Source organism: Scleropages formosus, chromosome 2 (genome assembly GCF_900964775.1).
Source record: "Scleropages formosus chromosome 2, fSclFor1.1, whole genome shotgun sequence".
NCBI classification, from domain to species: Eukaryota; Metazoa; Chordata; class Actinopteri; order Osteoglossiformes; family Osteoglossidae; genus Scleropages; species Scleropages formosus.
The window spans coordinates 13,246,414-13,265,457 of record NC_041807.1 but is presented as its reverse complement, the minus strand read 5'-3'; the positions used below and the strand labels follow the sequence as shown (position 1 = coordinate 13,265,457).

Here is a 19,044-nt window from a genome sequence, read left to right as displayed (position 1 = left end):
ATGAAAAGTTCAATGTGGTAAAAAGGTATAAGGACCATTTTAACAAGCATTCTTCTTGAAAGAGGAAACTTTTCAGTTTCTTTAACTGAGGAATTGCACAGTAGCCTGCAACATAACACCAGGGCGACGGAGGAGAGCCAACGATTATCTTTGCGACACTGTGCATTTCATCAGCCAGAAGTTGAGATTTTGCATGATAGGGGGCTGTTTCATAAACTACCTCTGCAAACATGGCTGAAAACTGGCTGCCTTACAAGCTTCACTTTCAAAAATACCCAAAAGTTGTCACACACAGTTATTTTATTAAAGCATCTGATATTACCCTTATGATACACAGCAAACGTGCATGTGCTGCTGTCCAAACCAGACCTAAACACTTGACCACTGGCCATTTGCACCAGTGGATCACTTTACAAGAGGTCGGCACCGGCTGATTTTGCACTGCTGTGAAGAACTTAAAGAGACTGCCCCTTCTGGGAAACATACGAACTCAAACTTACATTTATTCATTCATTTGACACTTTTCTCCAAAGCAACTTACATTGTTAGGCCACTTTACAATTACTTACCCATTTATATAGCTGGGTAATATTTACTAGAGCATTCCAGGGTAAGTACCTTGCTCAAGGGTACTACAGCCAGAGGTAAGATTCAAGCCTGTAACCTTTCAGTGTAAAGGCAGCAAGTCCAACCACTATGCTACCAGTTGTCACTTCATTCCAAACATTTCCACCGCATTCAAATACTACATTAGAAAACCTCTTAACAATGTTCTGTAACAAGCTTAGTAGGTACTGAAGTTGACCAGATCACCACAGGGTTGCAACAATAATATTTGGACATTTGAAACATTTACTTCATTTAGCAGACACTTTTCTCCAAAGCAACTTCCAATGAACTCTATGTAGTGTTATAGCCCACACACCTTATTCACCAAGGTGACTTACACTGCTAGATATACTACCTACAATGGGTCACTACTCATCTATACATCAGTTGAACACACTCTCTCTGTCACTCACACACTATGGGTGAACCTGAACAGCATGTCTTTGGACTGTGGGAGGAAACCAGAGCACCTGGAGGAAACCCATGCAGACATGGGGAGAACACACAAACTCCTCACAGACTGAGCGGGGACCAAACCCACATCCCCCCGCACCACCCAGGCACTGTGAGACAGCAGCAACAAACAGTGTTTATCTTTCAATCACACATTTTCTTTCATGTTGTTTCTACACATTGACTCTAATGACACGAGGTTGCTAAAAAAAGAAAATAAGAGGGATGAGTCTGAGAACTGCTAAAAGTGACATTAACAACATCTAGAGTAAGACCATGAGGCCATTATAATGTAATCATTGCCTTGTTATGCAAATGTTAAGTATTTTGGTCTTGGGGGAAACGTGTGAATTTCCTTTCAGTATCTCTATTTCCGGGGGGTGTGGTGGCGCGGTGGCGCAGTGGGTCTGGGGTTTGAGTCCCGCTGGGGGTGCCTTGGGATGGACTGGCATCCTGTATTGGGTGTGTCCCTTCCCCCTCTAGCCTTATGCCCTGTGTTGCTGGGTTAGGCTCTGGCTCCCTGTGACCCCCCCATGGGACAAGCAGTTTCAGACTGCGTGTGTGTCTGTATCTCTATTTCCTTCAGAACAAATAATGAATTACTGAAGTGTTAAGATATGCAAAATAGTTCACAATAGCAGAACAATGACATGTTAAAAAAAATGACAATTTAAATATTCAAAATAAAAATCTGCAATATAATTATACTCCTGCGAATGTGCTAAAATATTTACTATATTTTACGTAAAGATGATCTATGCACGCCCTATTGCCACAGGCATATCTATCGTCATGAATTCTGCACTGGAGCCCTTATCACTCAGCTCTTCTGCCTATACACAGGATGTTTCTCTCACTTGTTGATAAGAGGAAGTCTTGGGTGAAATGCAACAGTTTTCGTCTCAGAAACCATTTTCTGTACTCATCCTGTGAAGGATGTAACGGTGAAAAAGAACTTAGGAGTTTTGAGGTTTTGATCCGGGACGCGAGGGGGGTAAAGGGCAGCATTTCAGCGATGAACTGCACATTTTGCTCAACCAAATCCAGGTGAATGGAGCCTTAGGACCCAAGTTAGGTTCTCCGTTGGCCACCCCTGGTGCTATGGGTCCTAAGCCAACAGGAATCTCGAGGTGTAGGCTCCTCAATTCAAGGTCTCCAAGCAGGAACATTGAACAACAATCCAAACTGAGCTACTTCATGTGGAATACTCAGCTCAGTGAAAAACAAAGGATTCAGGTGCAGGTTCATGTATTGCATTTAATAGTGTCTCACATCCTGCATCTGCATCCTATTATTATTATTATGTCAAATCGCAGCACATGATGAAATTCAATTCAAGTTTTAAAATAACAGTGTGCTTTCCACCATCGGATTAGACAGGTCACCGAGTGCATTCAGCAGCTTTCTAAGCATCTTCAATCGTAATCTACAAACGAGAATCAACAATTCTGAGAGGTATTTAATAGCAAGATGATGACGATGATGATGAGAATAATGATAATAATTCTATGCAAACGTCACGCATGGTAACGTTATTACATAAATCCAGCGATGATCATCATCATGATGATGTGCACGCACACTCGATCGTTCATTTGCTTTGCAGTTAAAGCTTCGCCTAGCTTCCAGTTGTACGACTCTACCCGAGAACTTGTCGCTTTGCTGCAGCGCGCTCTCAGACTCAGACGGGCTCCCCAGCGCAGAAGACAGTGAGTCTGCCACCCATTTAAACACAAGGCTGCTGCACATTCGGCCGCTCAGCCTTCACCCTAAGAAAGGCAGAGAATCGAGAAAAAGGAGGACGTCATGGAAAGAATGACGTCAGGTTTAATTAGCCGCCGGGGAAGACTCGTTCCCGACCGGGGTTCGCAGTCTGCAAGTGAATAGCGTGAATAATGAAACGGGTCTCGCGCGAAGCACGCATGTTCAGAGCTTCAAAAAACGGAACGACAGCTGGCCGAGAACGGCGCGTCTCGCGCTCATCTCGCGCTATATGAAATATGTACTCAGTGATGAGCGCGAGCAGCCCAGGGGGCGGGAGGTGGGTCGATTGGGGGGGGGGGGAGAATTTCCATCCGGGTACGAGCATAATGACGTGTCCGTTTCCACTGGAGACTGATATTTTGGTTAAGCAAATAGGGATTGTCGTCGCTGCCGGAGCCCTTCCTACCGACGCGGCTTCTGGGGGCGGGACTTGAACGCGGCTCGCGAGAGGGAGGCGCGCTCCTGGCGGAGACCGAGGGAAGAAAGGAAAAGGGGAGTCGCAGCAGCGTTCAGCGGACTGAGTGAGTGCTCCTGTTTCGCCTTTCTTCAATGCCCTCTTTGCTTTTTATTTATTTTTATATTTCTGTCCGTTTGTTCCCATGCACGCTAACCATGTAGCCGGACTCTTACAGGAGGGACAGGCGTGCACTCGAGACAGTCTTCCCCCTCCCACTTTCACACCCTTCTCACTTCAGCTGGTAAAATTGCTGAGCCGCAACTTTGTTTCCCGGGGACGGAGAAGGACCAACGCGGGTAATTGTTTGCTTCTCTTGCTTCTTTATAGGGTCCAGTGTAATCATGGTAGCGCCGGCCCACGTCGCTTAACTACAAGAACGCTGGTGTAGCCAGGGAGCCGAGCGCGCGGAAAGTGGCACTCCGAAGTCGATTCTTCTCTGCTGCACGCGGCGCGCCTCCGCTCTGGTCTCGTTGTGGACGGGGGCTGACAGCTCGGAGCTCGTGGACTGTGTGTACAGGCTAGCGGTTTGCTCTAAGATCCTTGACTGCGTATATGTGCTCCTCTGGCCCGGAGCGCGTGAACTACAGTAAGCGTTCTGCCTAAGCTCGTGGACTGAGTGCGTGCGGGTTATGGCACTGACTAAGCTCGTGCGTGGACTTGTGTACATGTGCTCTGACGCTGGGAGCGCGTGAACTGACTGCACACGCGCTGGGTTCTGATTCGAACCTCGTGGACTGGGCACGGTCACTGTGGTTCTTACTCGTGGAGGTCGTGGACCGCGTACCTGCTTGCACTCCGTGTGCAGGAGCGCGTGGGCTCAAACTGAGGCAGAGTTAAAACTGACTGGCTCCCCGGCGCGTGCTCCCTGTGCTTGTGGCGGGACTCCGACTAACGGTCTCCGCTTTCCGTTTCGCCGGCGCCTCTTTTTCTTCGCTCGGACTCGACGATGGGCGACGCGGGATGATGTTAACTAGGTAAAACGGCGAGGGAAAACTTAACATTATTTTTTATCCTGCAGCCATGGACTCTTTCCAGCACCGGGCTGGTTGCTTTGCAGAAGAAAATGTAGTTTGGAAGCAAAGCAAAGGGGAGGTTGTAGAGGAGGTGCTGTGTCTGTGAAGCAATGATTAGCTTGCCGTTGCGTTGGCTCGAAGTCGGTACGGTAGTTGTTGATTATCTTGACAGTCCACCCTTATTTTATGTGGTTCCACCACACTTTGCGCTTGTACGTTAAATTCAGCTGGCGCGTTTTCGTAATCGGACAATGTCGGCAAGTAACCGAAGCGAAGGCGCGTTGTTTTTATACCTAACTGAACAGAAGTGGGTCGGGAGTTTCCTCAGGCCGCCACTCTCAGTATAAGTGCGCTTGCTCTCTATCCACCATGTCTTCTTGGACACCCCTTTCTCCTAAATGCTGCACAGACAGTCTGATGGCTTTGACATGACTTTCAGTGAAGAAAAACAGCAGGTGGCGTAGTGCTTATGGCTTTTGTCTAACCCCAGAGTTTCCGGTTCGAGTCCCCACTCTTGCTCTGCTCTGGTACACTTGATCAGGGTGTTTACCCTGAATTGATAGAAGACGCAAACCTGCCGTCTCAAATTCGTAAATCATCATTGAAAAGTTGGTTATTATAAGTCTAACTGGACAAGATGTCAGATAAATAAGTGTGTAATGTTCCAGGATCTTAGAATATTTTTATAATAATATTCCAGGAGTTGACCCCCTTTTGGGAGAGTTTCACAGGAAGACACTGAACTCCAGTATGTCCCAAAGACTTTAATATTTGCATGGATTTCATTCCTTATAGTGTCATCTATTCCCTAAGATGTTCAGCACAAACCTCCCCCCCCCCCCCCCCCCCCCAAAAAAAAAAAAAAAAAAAAAAAACTAATTTCTGTGAACAAAGCAAGGACATTTTTTATTATGTTTGTACTGGAACATGTGACAGGAACTGTTCAGCAGTCTACACAGCTAGCCTCTTTCAACTAACTACTGTAATCCTCTGGCTGGGTTGCTAGATGTGTAGCTTGTTAGGGAGCACAGAAGCAAAGGGTTCATGTTCGATTTACTTCGCTTTGCAGGAGTAAAGCCTGTAGCCCTGGCATGAGGTAGTTAAACGTTGTCATTCTTCACAGTGCAACTTAGATTTACAAATTGTTCTGAACGGTGCTTTCTTAGCTTCCCATATCACATTTTCTGCGTGTTGCCAAGTGTTTCCTGCTTTCTGCATTGAGCTCCAGTCCTCTTTAATTTGTTTGCAACACGAGAAGCAATGTGCTGCATGACCTTGAGTACAAATAGTCCGAGGGCTCTCTTCCCGAGCAATTATTGGACATCCTCAGTGAAACAATTGCACCATGGTAAATATAGAAGAGCATGGTGACTGTATCTTTTTGAGCTGACAACGCTGCTTGAAGAAGTGTGGTTAATTTGCTTGATGGAGTTGTATGTTTACATCATTTGTTCATATTTGTTGTTGCATGTTGTGGTCTATACTCTGAGTCCTCAATTACATTATTTACTATTTTGTGCAGTTCAGAAACCTGAGTTTTTGTATTCCCTAGATTCAAAGTGCAGTGTAACAATTGCACTTCAGCAGAAAGTGTGAGAATTTAGGCACAGTTAAGAGTTCATTGCCGCTTTGCGTTTGTCATCCTGGTCAACTATTAGGACACGAATGGGTGTGTGATGGTTGTCGGAAGCAGGAATCATGCTGAAGGTACCACCTACGTTCCCCTGTGTCTAAGCCCCATGTTTTGTGTTTGAAAGAAAAGGGCTGCAAGAGTGCAGAACAAGAGAGACCACCTAGCTGTGTTTCCTGTTGCCTGAAATGTCAGGTGGCCGGCTTATAGAGATACTGACATTTCGTTTTTCCTTGAAGATCCAGAAAGCACTTTCTGCACTTTCAGCAGCTCCTCAGGTGCCCCTTCTGATGAAGACAAATGTAGGAATGTGGCACATTGGCTGTGTCTTTTAAAAAGCCTTGAACAGCAGTTGAAACCAACTTGACTTTAAGACAGAGTAGCATTTTGCCGTACTTTCTTTGGCTAGCATTGCTGTGGTCTGTTTTCAATATCCGTGAACGGGGCTCTTTGAACCAGTAATTGTGTAATGATTTACCTCGCCCATCAAATAAAGAAACATTAAACTGCATGTAAAATAAGATTCTGAACCCTTTGAACTAGAACTAATTGGTGCTGTTGCTTTCATGGCTTGAAAACATGTACTAATGCCTGCTTGATAGATAATCTTGAATTATTTCACAACTGTGAAGCACTGTTGCATTTAATCTTTGCCCTGACATTCCCCTTCATGTTCTGGTACAGTCATATGTACCTTATGTATGCTGAAAGATTATGTGAATGGTGTCATTTAGTAAATATTAAGTCCTATTTTTGTATACTGGCATACAGTTGGAAAGGTGCAGGGAACTTCCATCAGTATTTGATAAGTATTTCAATACTTGATGTAGTTAACAGCTGGCAGTCTCAGTTGTCTTCACTAACATATGGTGCTTTCATACTATTACTGCCACTGTATGGCTGCATCAAAATGCATGAATAATTACAGCACTCAGTGTGTAGCCTCTTCCTTAGCTAGTATGGTTTATTAACTTGTGGCTGGATTCTTTTTAGCTGTTTCAATTTATTTGCCCACCATCAGTATTTGAGTCAGTCCTGGAGTTTAGACTGCTGCTGAAGAATGCAAGCTGAACCAAACAAAATATTGAATGCATGTACATATATTATTTAGAAGGCATTATTGCATTGCTTTAACTATTCGAGTAAGAACTCGCCTTAAACAGAGCAGCAGGATTTCCGTCAGTCTGCAGTCTTCTGGTGACAAGTCGTATTCAGACACAGCTACTTGTACCTTAATGAACAGTAATGTCATGTTTTACATGCAACCTTGTCAGCTGTTTTAGTTCAGTGTGCAGGTTGAACAAAATTGACAAATGTGTTCTGTAGTCAGATATATGAATGAAAATGTGCAGAAAGCATGAAAAGAACAAAGTATAATTTCCTGTGATACTCAATGTGGAAACTTGTAATTGAGTTGCACACTGGAAAGGGAGTATAGTTTCTCAAAGGGGGTAATAGGACCTTTGTTTTACATTAAGCTGAGGTGACATTCAGCACCACATTGGTTATTGTAGCAAGCTAAATATAGTTGGTTGAGCTATTAGCTACATTTTAACAATGTAGCTGTTGACTGGCTCTGGAGCTTCATTGTGTTAGTATTCTTCCTGGATCCAGCGGTTTGGGATTTAACTGTTGGAAATGCACAAAGAACATGTGAGCGTAGGTATAAAAGGTAAGTAATCCACACTCTAGAAGGCTTGTTGGGCTATTGACAGCAGAGTTGTTTCAGTTCCTTTAAATGTTTAATTTCCTGCCTTGTTTTGGAAGAAAATAGGTTTGGAAAAATCCTGTTTAGCAGAGTTTTTTTTTTAAGTGCTCAGCCTTGCTGCAGTAATGTTGTGCAAATAATTACAATAACATTTTTTTCTTTAAAGTAGCAACTCTGTATTTAAGATTTTTAATGTCCTGCAGGATGTTCTGCCTGCTCCCATTCTCCTCATTGTTTTATCAGAAAAACTTTAAAATATTTCAGAAGAAAAATTGTACCCATAAAAAATAAAGCATATAATTAAGCATTCATAACATTAATAGTGCAAAGCTGATACTGGTCATGGCTAAATTACACTTTATATGCTTAGACTGATGCCATGAGAGTATCCAGGCATTTTCCCAGCAATACCCCTTTTTGTGTATTGCCTCAAGCATATCAGGTGATCATTTAACTTATTTTTTGTGTTAAATGTTTGTCTTTTCTGTTTCCACTGTTAAATGTAATTGTGAATCTACTTCAGGACCAGAAGATGCCTGTTAATGGTTGCATTTGGGCTAGTATGCTGATGTGCAAACTGACAAGATAATTTTAGTTGTAATGAAATGGTGAATCCTTGACATGGGCGTTATTGTATTACCATGCCAGGCTGCTGAATGTTATAATGGTAAAGACCTGGGTGTCGAATGATGTGGGTGAGCCGTCTTGTTGCCAGCTGGCTGATTTGGGGGCGTGAACTTTGTCACCAAGGAAGCCGAAACGGCACTGTGCTGCCTCTGTGTCCTGGCCTGACTCCCATCTCATCAGGGTGAAACTCCCTTGGGGGAGCCTGCCTGTGTGGGTGCCGGAGTGTGGGCACTCGAACTGAACGTCAAACCCGAGTCAGCCCTGGTGCAGTCGGTGGCTGTCTTGAGGGGGAGGGGATGGTATGGGAGGTTAGTAGCAATGGGTCACACAGTTGGTAGTAGGTCATGGTCTTTTGTAATCTGAAACCAAACTGACTTACTCACAGGTATTTGTAGAAAAGTTGTAAGAGCTGTACAAACAGACTAGCTGGAGAGTGTTGAGCCCAGATTGTTCAATGTTCTCAAGTGTTTAGAACTTGGGCCATATTATCTTAATGTCTGTGACATCAGGTAGTACATTTTAAATTTTTAAATTTAAGATGAACAGAAGAGCACTCCTACTTGTTTGGAACCCCCAATGTTTACCAATGTATAGATGCATGCACTGGATTTACTCGCATAAACCTGATACCCAGTTTGGGGAGGGGACCACGCTAGTCTCCACTTTCTGACAACAAACTTTCCTCCATCGTTCTGCTCACTGGGAGGCTCTATGAAGCAAGCCTGGTCTAGGAAGACCCAGCAGAACTTGCTGTTCTCTCTGAAGTGATGATGACAGCTGCAAGGCATAGCACACCAGCTAACAGTGTTCCCACTTTGTTCACGCACTCTACATGCCAGCGTGAGGGGTGGGGGGCAACAGAGGGCTGCTAAAAATAGCTGTTCCTGGTGTGTGGTGCTGTAGGAGAGACCCTACAATCCTACCTCTGTCCCACTGCTCATGCTGGGCCTTGGTGTTAATGCCAGCCACCCCCAAAAGGGTTTCCTTTGGTTGGTGTCACAGCCCATCGAGGAGGGGCTGCCACATTGGTCTTTCAGACTTTGGGCACAGCTCCAAGGCACGTACCTTCTAGCTAGAATCAGTTTTAACAGGGGATCCTGTTTTGTTTCTCCTTCAGTTAGTGTATGGAGGGAGAGCTCTTGGGTGGACTGGAACACCTTGTCTAAACTGGTTTCTTTTCTGAAGAACGGTGTGTATATGTGACTGCAACATAGCCCTGGTAGTTACTGGTGATGTCTGGCTGACTTGTGCAAGCTACAGCATTGTAGCCTCAAATATTCAGAATCACACTTTATCAGGAAAAAGTGCTTGTGATTTGTTCTTGGGGGATGGAAACATGAAAAGCTGATGTCCTTTCCAAGAACTGGGTGAATTTTGGCACTGTGGCCTTCTTTATAAGGAACTGATGTCAAAGTATCTCCTTGTATAATCACTAACTTTTGAGTGCCATGCTGGAGACTTGGTGAGCAGAGTTAAGGTTATCCCTGCACTCTGCTTGACTGTGTCTTACCAGCTGTGTGCTGGGAGAATCAATTGCCCTTTTTTTTTTTTTTGGCTGTTGTGACTCATGACCTGTTGATCAACCCAAAACTGACAGTACTCAGCAAACACTGGCTCTTCCTTTGACTTGGTAGTGAAGTTTCCTGGACTGGAAAAGCAGGGAGTGCGACACATTTACTGAACAAACCTCGGACTCAATGATGCCCCGAGACAGGCAAAGACTACAAAGGATTGCTCAGCGCCATGTGATCATGTATGTTAAGGAGCACTAAGGCTGGTGTGATGCTTATGGACCTGGTCTTTTAAGTGCTGTGCTGAAAGGATTTGGCACTAAAATGATGCAGTGTCAATTGTTAAAAGTAGCTGCAAATAAAATCCATCAAGCCTATGAAAACTGTGCTATATGAGGGCAATTCCATTCATTGTAGGTGCACTGATTTAAAGAGAACTGGTGTGAAAAGAACTCATATTGTGCAGGTTTTTAAAGTGTACCACTGCAGACATCTGTTAATGCCTGGAGCCCCATGCAATGGAGTGTACACAATGACCTGTATAGTGTAGACTATGTGAAGAGAAAGCTAAATGCAAGGGGGCATTTAATAACATGGTATCCAGTGCAAAAGCAGATTTGGCACACTTTCTCTGTTCTGATTGTAAGCGGTGTAACCAAAGTGAAACGGTGATTCACAGTGAAAATGCTGAAGCCCTTGCTGTGCTGTCAGTCATGCAGAAGTGAGGTTTCTTTGTTTGACTGATGGAAAATGCCACCTCAGCCACGAGTACAGTCCACAGGGGCCTCCTGCACACAAGCGCCCATCATTTCCACAACTTCCCAGACTCTGCTGTTGTATCTTTAAAGAAAGCTTTTCCCTGAAATTGTTAAAATATCTAGTTCTGCAAATGACTGGTTTTGTGACTGCTAGTTAAATTCAGTGGTGTTTTCTTTGGATGACAAATTACTTACCTGGCATCTTTCTCATCCAGGGTCTCTTGGGTCCAGACACTTTAAATAGCAAGTGAACAGTGCTAATAAAAACATAACACAATGTCTGGTGTATGTGTGTATATAGAGGGACAGACCTATAAATAGGTCCTGCTCAGAGGAAATCAAGAAGTGAGTACTTATGCCTTTGTGTTCCAGAAGAATGCCAATCAGATTGACACCCTAGCTGGTTCTGTGAGACTGAGGCATTCCAACCACTGTGAAAGTTAGAAGTACATTCTGCCAACATTAGTCCTGCAGAAGATGTACTGAGCTGTCCTGCCTAGCTCTGATTTGCCACTGTCTCCCTCCACATGTTGGAGTTAGTCATTGTGCATGTAGGCAGACTTTAGGTATCTTCTGTTTTTTCCAGTTATACTTAAGTTGCAGTTAAGTTTTTGGATGTTATGCATGGCCTTTTCTGGACCACTCTCCCATGGTGACTCTGCAGTGTGGTTTGTTCCTGGGTAGTGGTTCCAAAAAAATTCATCAGCTGAATCATCCTTGTACAGGATAATGTCTATGCGTTCTACATTTAGAAATGTAGAAGGGAACAACTTGAATGGACCAAGGTTGCCTGGGGATTTGTGCCTTTTTTTTATTCTCTTCACTAGTACAATTGCATTATATTTTTTGTGTGTATGTGTGTAAGGGAGTGAGTTCATTACGCTTATTGGGGACTGCGGATTCTCTCTGATGCCACAGATCGTCTAATTAGATTAAGTGAGAGGCTTTCCTGAGATAATCGTTTAGCAAACCTTTTCTTCCGATGAAGCAGGCACTGGCAAGTGTGTGTGCTGAAGGTCAAATTGCTTTTTAAAGAAACAGTTTTAGGGTGGGCTTAACTCATCAAAAATCCCCAGCTGCTTTCTCCCAGGCTATGGATGTGAAGGTTGTAGAAGGCATCTTCTCTGACCACACAGTATACTCTCCTGTTTGCTGTTGCTGTGGGGTAGAAATGTGTGTGTGTGTCCAGTATTATCAGAAATGCTGATCTTTCTCATCTTAAGCTCATTGTTAAACTATCATTTTGGCCTTCAAACATTTTCTTTGATTCATATTCAATTCCTGGTTGGGATCATTTGCTTCATAACGCTGGCACAAAATGCCTTTGTGATGTGTTGCAAGACACTGGTCAGTCTGTCTCCCTGTTGCTGCCTGTTCAGTTGTTTGGGCTGTACGGTTTCTTCTTAGCCATTGACAATAACACACTGAAGCTGGGAAGCTATTGTCCAATGCTGGTGTATGTGCACGTGCATAGCTGTGGCCCGGCAGAGCTGTTGGTGGCCTATCAGAATAGAGCTCCCTCAGCAGCTGCAGGTGGGGCTCACAGCATGAAAGACCTTCTCTTTTCAGCACATCTATTGCTTTTCTCTCTCTCTCTCTCTCTTTTTTTTTTTTTTTATTATGCCCAAAGGAGAACACGGCACTGTTCTACTAGATAAAATAGATGTTTTTGCATGACGTATACACAGTACATGATTTACATGTTTTATCCTTTGTACAAATTCAGCACTTCTCAGCAGAAATTACTTTTTAACACAAAGTAATTTTCTGTTTGTCAGAATTTTGAAACTTGAATTACAAGCGTTTGTTCCCATTGTAAGTAATTTAGTGCTTGCCTGGCTCATTAAATTGCATCAACTGCTATTTTATAGCAGTTCTTTTTATAACTTAAGCGTGTACAGTATTTTTGCTGTCGTAGTCTGGGAGGAATGCACACTGGCAGTACAAAATAAGCCCATGTCTCAAACAAAATGTGAAAGAGGAGAGAAAGGCTAGATGTCCACATGTTTCCTTTTGGCATGTCCTGTAGTTTCTAGGGGTGTTTCTATAAAGCCCTCATCTCTGAAAATACAACAGCAGTGCTAGGTCACTTTGGCTCAATTACTTCTGTGTCTGACAGCACAGCTGTACAAGAGATGTGAACTTAGTTTGACAATTTTATGCAAAGCAGGACTGAGTTTAGTCATTGGTTTTTCTGAGGGATTAAAAAAATCCTGCAGTTTCTGCTCATGCTGTGTCTTTGTATGTGCGATTAAGAAAATGGTACATCAGAATATGCTGGACACAGCTCCCAACCAGTTATAACTCCCTCTTGGACCTTTTACATCCCTGTGTTTTCAAGTACTTGTGACTCAGTTAACTGTGTCTGCATTCTGTCTCAGGTGACTTCTCATGTTTATCCATGTCACAGAACCACAAGGAAGAACATGGTGGGCTCTGGGTTTAAATCCTTCAGTGTATCCCTCTTTTTCCTTTACATTTCATGAAGTCATCTTTCACATGTTTGCATTTTGATGTGTCATATGCAGCTACAGAAAATGCATGCGATTTGGTTCAGCACCTGGCACTGGAAATGTCTATGTTGAACTAAATTTATATTTAATTCAGTGTACTAGATACTTTTTGCTTATTGGTGATGAGTTATGTTGACCTGTTAGTGTTCCCTTGCCCTTGAAGTAGTTTACATTTATTCATTTAGCTGATACTTTTCTCAAAACAATTTACAATGTTAAGCTACTTACAACTATATACCCATTTATACAGCTTTTTTTTTTTTTTTTATTATATTTAAACTGGTGCAATTTAGGTTAGGTGATTTACTCACTGGCACTATAACCGGAGGTTTGAGTTGAACCTGTGACCTTTGCATCCAAACGCAGTAGCTCTAACCCCTATGCTGTCAGCTACCCCACATTGTACTGTACCTTTTTGGTAGCGGCTATCAGTACGGTAATCTGATACTTACTCTATGGTGTTATCTCATTGTCTAAATGGGAATTTTCAAGTCACAACTTGTAAGCTCATGTGTCTGAACTGTGCTGCATGGTTTGACATATGCTGCTATGTGTGACATGATCTCTTGTCTTCTCTTGTAGACTTTCACATGCTGCATCCTCTGGACCTTCAAGTGCTTTTGTCAGCATGGAAGAGTAGGCATGTGGCATCGTGAAAGAGATGGCTTTTAATTCAACGAAGCTGTGCTTGCTGGAGTTTGACTTTGTGCACCTATAAGGGACTTGAAGTTTATGGGAAGTACTTGGTTTTACCACTGAGGATTGTTGTCGCCATTTGGGACACCCTTCTCCTGCTCTTGGTTGCTGAAGAGGTGCACAGCAGAGCAGACATGGCGAACAACTCATACAGCGGGGTGAAGAACTCCATGGCCGAGACCAACCATGAGGGGGACTTTGGCTGCTCCCTCAAGGAGCTCTGCAACCTCATGGAACTTAGGGGGACCGAAGGATTGCACAAAATTGAGGAGTCTTACGGTGGTGTTCAGGGACTCTGTACAAGATTGAAATCATCGCCTGTAGAAGGTACTGTACCTTTTTACTTAACCTTCTTTTCATGTGCTTTACTCTTGTTGTAAATGAGTTTTTTTTTTTTTTTTTTTTTTTCCCCTTCTCCCAGGTGTGATGTGTGCTGTCTGTGATATGCAGGAATGCAGAGTATCTTGTACATGGCTTCCCTGCATTATGTGCTCTAAAGAGAACTAGTGGGCTATCTGACAGGCTCTTTTTATGGCACCAGTGAACTGAGATCTTGAACATGGCTGAGAATCCCAATAGTATTGTATCGTTTTGGTTGGGAGAGCTGGTGCTGGACATGCACAGATCTGCCTTTTTTGTGCAGCAGCAGACATACCATACTGCATATGAAATAAAATTACTTGAAATAGAGGATTAAATATTCTGTACACTGGCCCCTGATTCACATAATTTAAATTGGCCCTTTGGCACACTCCAGAATACAAGCTTTCAGGTGATGCCCATGAGGATATCCACGGGAAGGAAATTCACTGTTTCTTACTCTTAAAGGAAAAATTTATGCAGCTTATGCTTAAGAGATTCTGAAGGGCTTCAAATGCTAGTTAGGAATTTTTTTTGCTTTCCCAGCCTGCTTTCACCCGTTGAATTTACACTTAATGACAGTTTGAAAACATTTTCAGATGCTTTACCTCTTGCTTTTGGGGGGCCAGTTCAATGCATTGTGGAATCCTCACTACCAGACTCCTTCGTGCTTGAGTCTGTGCTGTTTTGGCATTGTTCAGCCCCAGGCCAATGTCATGTTCCTTTGTTTCCTCTAGTCCTAAGTCTCTCGTTTTTTTTTTTCCCTTGCTGTTTTCTTGTTCTTCCTCCAGACAGACATGGGAAGTGTGTGCAAAAGTGCCAAGTCAGTGCCCATCACTGCAACTTGTCTGCTTCCAGCCCATGGCTGTTTTATTACCTCATCATAGATATTTTGCTTTTTAATCGCCACCGTGATCTTGACTGAACTCTGAGGGGGAAGGGAGTTTAAGTTTGATCCCAGATTAAAATGGCACCATTTCCACTATTCATCTGTGATGCTGAAGCACTCTGCCCCCCCGAACCTTTTTTTGTTTTGTTCTCGTTTTGTATTATCCACAGGCAGTGTTCTCTCAAAATGGCATGTTTTTAATTTCCTCCTTATAGTTACCGGTGTGTCCCAAATATTTTCAGAAACTGTCCAGCATCCACACTTTCAGCAAGTGTTTGAGGCACAGCAATGGCTCTTAAATTGCCAACAGAGGGGAAAGGAATCACTAACAGGATCACTTTACTTGCAGTGCTGCTTGAAAGTCTGTGAACCCCCTGTGTCCCTTAGTTTTACCACAGAATGGCTATTTAATCAACCAGTCTTTCTCATCTGAAATGTAATTATCAGTTCCATGTTCTTTTTAGAGGAAATCATGTATGTAGTAGAAATCCAGAAATTGTGCAGGTATAAAAATAAGTGAACTCCAAGCTGAATTGGTTACAACAAGTAGGTAAGTGAAATCATGTGTGTAATTCATAATCATTCATTTTATACGTTTAAGACTTTTATGCAAGAATGACGATACCAATAGGGTTCACGTTCTTTCAAGCAGCACTGTATTTCTTAAAGCAGTTTTTCTTTTCAGAAAATTGGGATGAATGTCACTGTGTGTGTGTGTATGTATATATATATATATATATATATATATATATATATATATATATATATGTGTGTGTGTGTGTGTGTGTGTGTGTGTGTGTGTGTGTGTATATATATATATATACACACACACACACACATGCATACATACACCTTCCCAAATCTGTGTCCCACTTATTTATGGCCAGCAGAGCTTCCTTTGTAGGGTGAAGTGGTTAAATGCAGTTCAAGGCTCTGGCCTGCTATGTGTGCAGGTAATTTGTTTGATTAGATGTGTAATTGCACAGTGGCACAGCCACAGACAAAATGGAATACTATTGAGTTCAACAATGTACAAATTGTCATGTTTTTCCTTGTGCTCAGAATAAGCCAGTTGTAAGCCATTTCCCCTACTAATACAGCATTGGCAGTGTGTACTTTTTTCTGCCTTTGTTCAGTTTTGGCTGTGAATCGAAGCAGTCATTCAAGATTAGGCAGGCTTTTAAAATTGGAGGGGATTTCTAATTAGGAAGTAAGCCATTTTTCAACTCATAAACAAATCCTTTACTAATCTTGAATATGTTAGGATACCCAGCAGTACAGTTTAGATCAGATTTGTCAATATTTAGGGCAATTGTTGACATTTTGTATTGAGTGTTAACCCCTAGCAGGCTTGGTGGATCACCTCTGTGCCCCCCCCCCCTTTTTTTTTTTTTTTTTTAAAAAATATGCTGCTCCAGGAGAAGTATGCTAGCCTGGTTTTGTAAAGTGTTCTGCTTTTCCAGATGTCACAATGGCAGTAGTATTTCAGGGCTGTAATTTCACTGCACAACTTTCACACAGATCAGTTATGTGTTCCCATGCCATAAATAATGCTGGAAAATCCCCCAATGTTGCATAGCATTTTAAGAAAATATGGCTGTTATCTGTCAAGCAATATCACTGCCCATTATTTCACTTCTTCAAAGTTCCATCTGTGCATTATATATAACTGCTGGGGTTGTAGGAGTACAGTGTGTCTCCCTTAACCATGGGACACAAGATAGGATGCGCTCTGAATGAGATGCCAGTCTCACTGGACAGTCGCACATGTGACTACACTAATGTGTAGCTTCTTTTTTGTTCTCTTGAGGAAATGTGTACCAGTTATCAAAGCATTTAACCTGTTGATTAGTACTATACCAAGGGTGTTTACTGCTTACACCACATATGTAGGCCTGTAATTTTGAAAATATTATGCAAGAAAAATTTTAGCTCTTCATGGTCTGTGATACATTCATTTATCTAAGAGAATGTTTATGCTACATTTTCATAGTTTACGGGAAGTTTAATTCTTGGTGTTGATTCTAATTTGTAGTATTTTCCTTACGGATGGCCATTTTCTCACGGAAGTTATGTAGCCCTGTTTTGTTAACGAAACCACTTGCTCCATGAATCCCTTCTAAAATGCCTCTATCATTCTTCCTCTTTTCTGGTAGAAGGACATGTCAGCAACATGATGGGTTGTTGGAATGTTTGCTTTAAACTTTTTTTAATGTGCTTGAAGCAAAAGGCTGATGTAAGGTAAAGTAATGATGTAAACAGTAAAGGAGACTGAAAAACAGATATGAATTCTCAGAAATGATTATAACCAGTGTGGTGGATTATTCTCTTTTTTTTTTTTTTTTACTGTAACATGTATACAGTTTACAGAAGATCTGTAAGCAAATCTCAAAATTGGTAACAAAAGGTCAATTTTCACTGCTTCCTTAGTGTAGTCTGGAGTTTATCCCCTTTGACCTATGAGTGTGGACCTGTCTGCTCCTCAACTACTGCCATATCTCCTCTTCTAGCCTTGCTCTGTTTATGTGCTGCCTCTGTACCCTTTCCATGCTGGGGTGAGTCCAGCAAACTGTGTATCACAGAGAACTTGGCTCTCCAGTGCACTGACAGTTTGGTGCTCCCTGTTGAGCCTTTATACCTTGTGTAACTCCAAGTAACTTCAAACCACCCAATAAGTTGTTGAGGTTTTTCAGACAATTCTCCAGTGTTCATTGCATGGTTTAGTAGTGTATCTGTTGTCGCCCCCCACCCCCAGATTGCAAATCCTAGGACTAGCTGTATTGTAACTGACACTGATGCAAATGCTTCCCAGAGCAGTGGAAGGGAGGCTCTTATTGAATGATGCAGGTCTTTTTCTGGTCTTTGACCTTCCATTCAAAATGTTTATGGCTGCATAAGTACGAATAAAAGTTCAGTCACGCTATGTCTAGTTCTGCCCTGGGAGAGTCATGTTGCATGTTGCGATGGAAGGAGAAAGGGGATAAACAGATGAGTGGGACATTTTGCAATGGCGAATAACATTTAAAATGTCAAAAAGGCCAGTTAGCTGCTGTTTACAATGTGATTTGTGCCCTAATACAAACTAAGAGAAAAGAGCAGTGAGAGAAATGCGCAACTACCTGTTGTGAGTTGATGCAGCAATGCAGAGATGATCCTTTGGCCTTCATCTAAGCAATAAGAGTTGAGTCATCGGTGCTTCATCTCTGCAGGAAATGAGAGCCAATGTAATTCCTCCCCAATTACTGAATATAGCAGCAGGTTTGCCACACCACACAATCTTCACATGACTTGTCTGTAGGGCTTTCTGCCTTCACTGCTCCTTACCTATCTTGGTGTCCAGGGTACAGAATTCCTGCTCAGTTCTTTCCGGTGGTCTTATATTTGGTCTTACTGTTAAACTCCATCTCTCCCTAGCACTGCATAAGTGTATCCACTGAATGTACTAATTGCTTATTGTACTTAATTGTACTAATTGAATGTACTAATTTGATCTGCGAAGAGGAGGTGCGTCGGGTCGTCATCAAACAGAAGACAAGGAAAGCACCAGGCCCAGACGGTGTCTCACCGGCCTGCCTAAAAACCCGTGCTGACCAGCTGGCCCCTATCTTCACAAAGATCTTCAACAGATCACTGGAGATGTGCGAAGTTCCTTCCTGCTTCAAACGCTCCACCATCATCCCCATCCCAAAGAAACCCAAAATCACAGGACTTAATGACTACAGACCTGTCGCCTTAACATCTGTGGTCATGAAGTCACTTGAAAAACTGGTGTTGGACTACCTGAAAGACATCGCTGGACCCCCTGCAGTTTGCTTACCGAGCAAACAGGTCTCTGGATGATGCAGTCAACATGGGACTGCACTACATTCTGCAACATCTGGACAAACCAGGGACTTATGCGAGAATCCTGTTCGTGGACTTCAGCTCAGCCTTCAACACCATCATCCCACACCTCCTCCTGTCCAAATTAACCCAACTCTCCGTGCCCACCTCCATCTGTCAGTGGATCACCAACTTTCTGACAGACAGACAGGCAGCAGATAGTGAGGCTGGGAA

The 19,044-nt window shown here is 42.9% G+C and overlaps 1 protein-coding gene across 1 annotated transcript in view; it reads left to right on the top strand.

The window, feature by feature from the left end:
• The first annotated feature begins 3,221 nt into the window (after window positions 1-3,221).
• Window positions 3,222-19,044, top strand: part of atp2b1a (ATPase plasma membrane Ca2+ transporting 1a) — a 36,484-nt gene continuing 20,661 nt past the window's right edge. Inside the window, exons 1-3 of the mRNA XM_029259102.1 lie at window positions 3,222-3,347; window positions 3,459-3,579; window positions 13,626-14,066. Of these exons, the coding sequence (XP_029114935.1) occupies window positions 13,874-14,066 (193 nt within the window). The 5' untranslated portion in view covers window positions 3,222-3,347; window positions 3,459-3,579; window positions 13,626-13,873. The remainder of the gene's footprint in view (window positions 3,348-3,458; window positions 3,580-13,625; window positions 14,067-19,044) is intronic.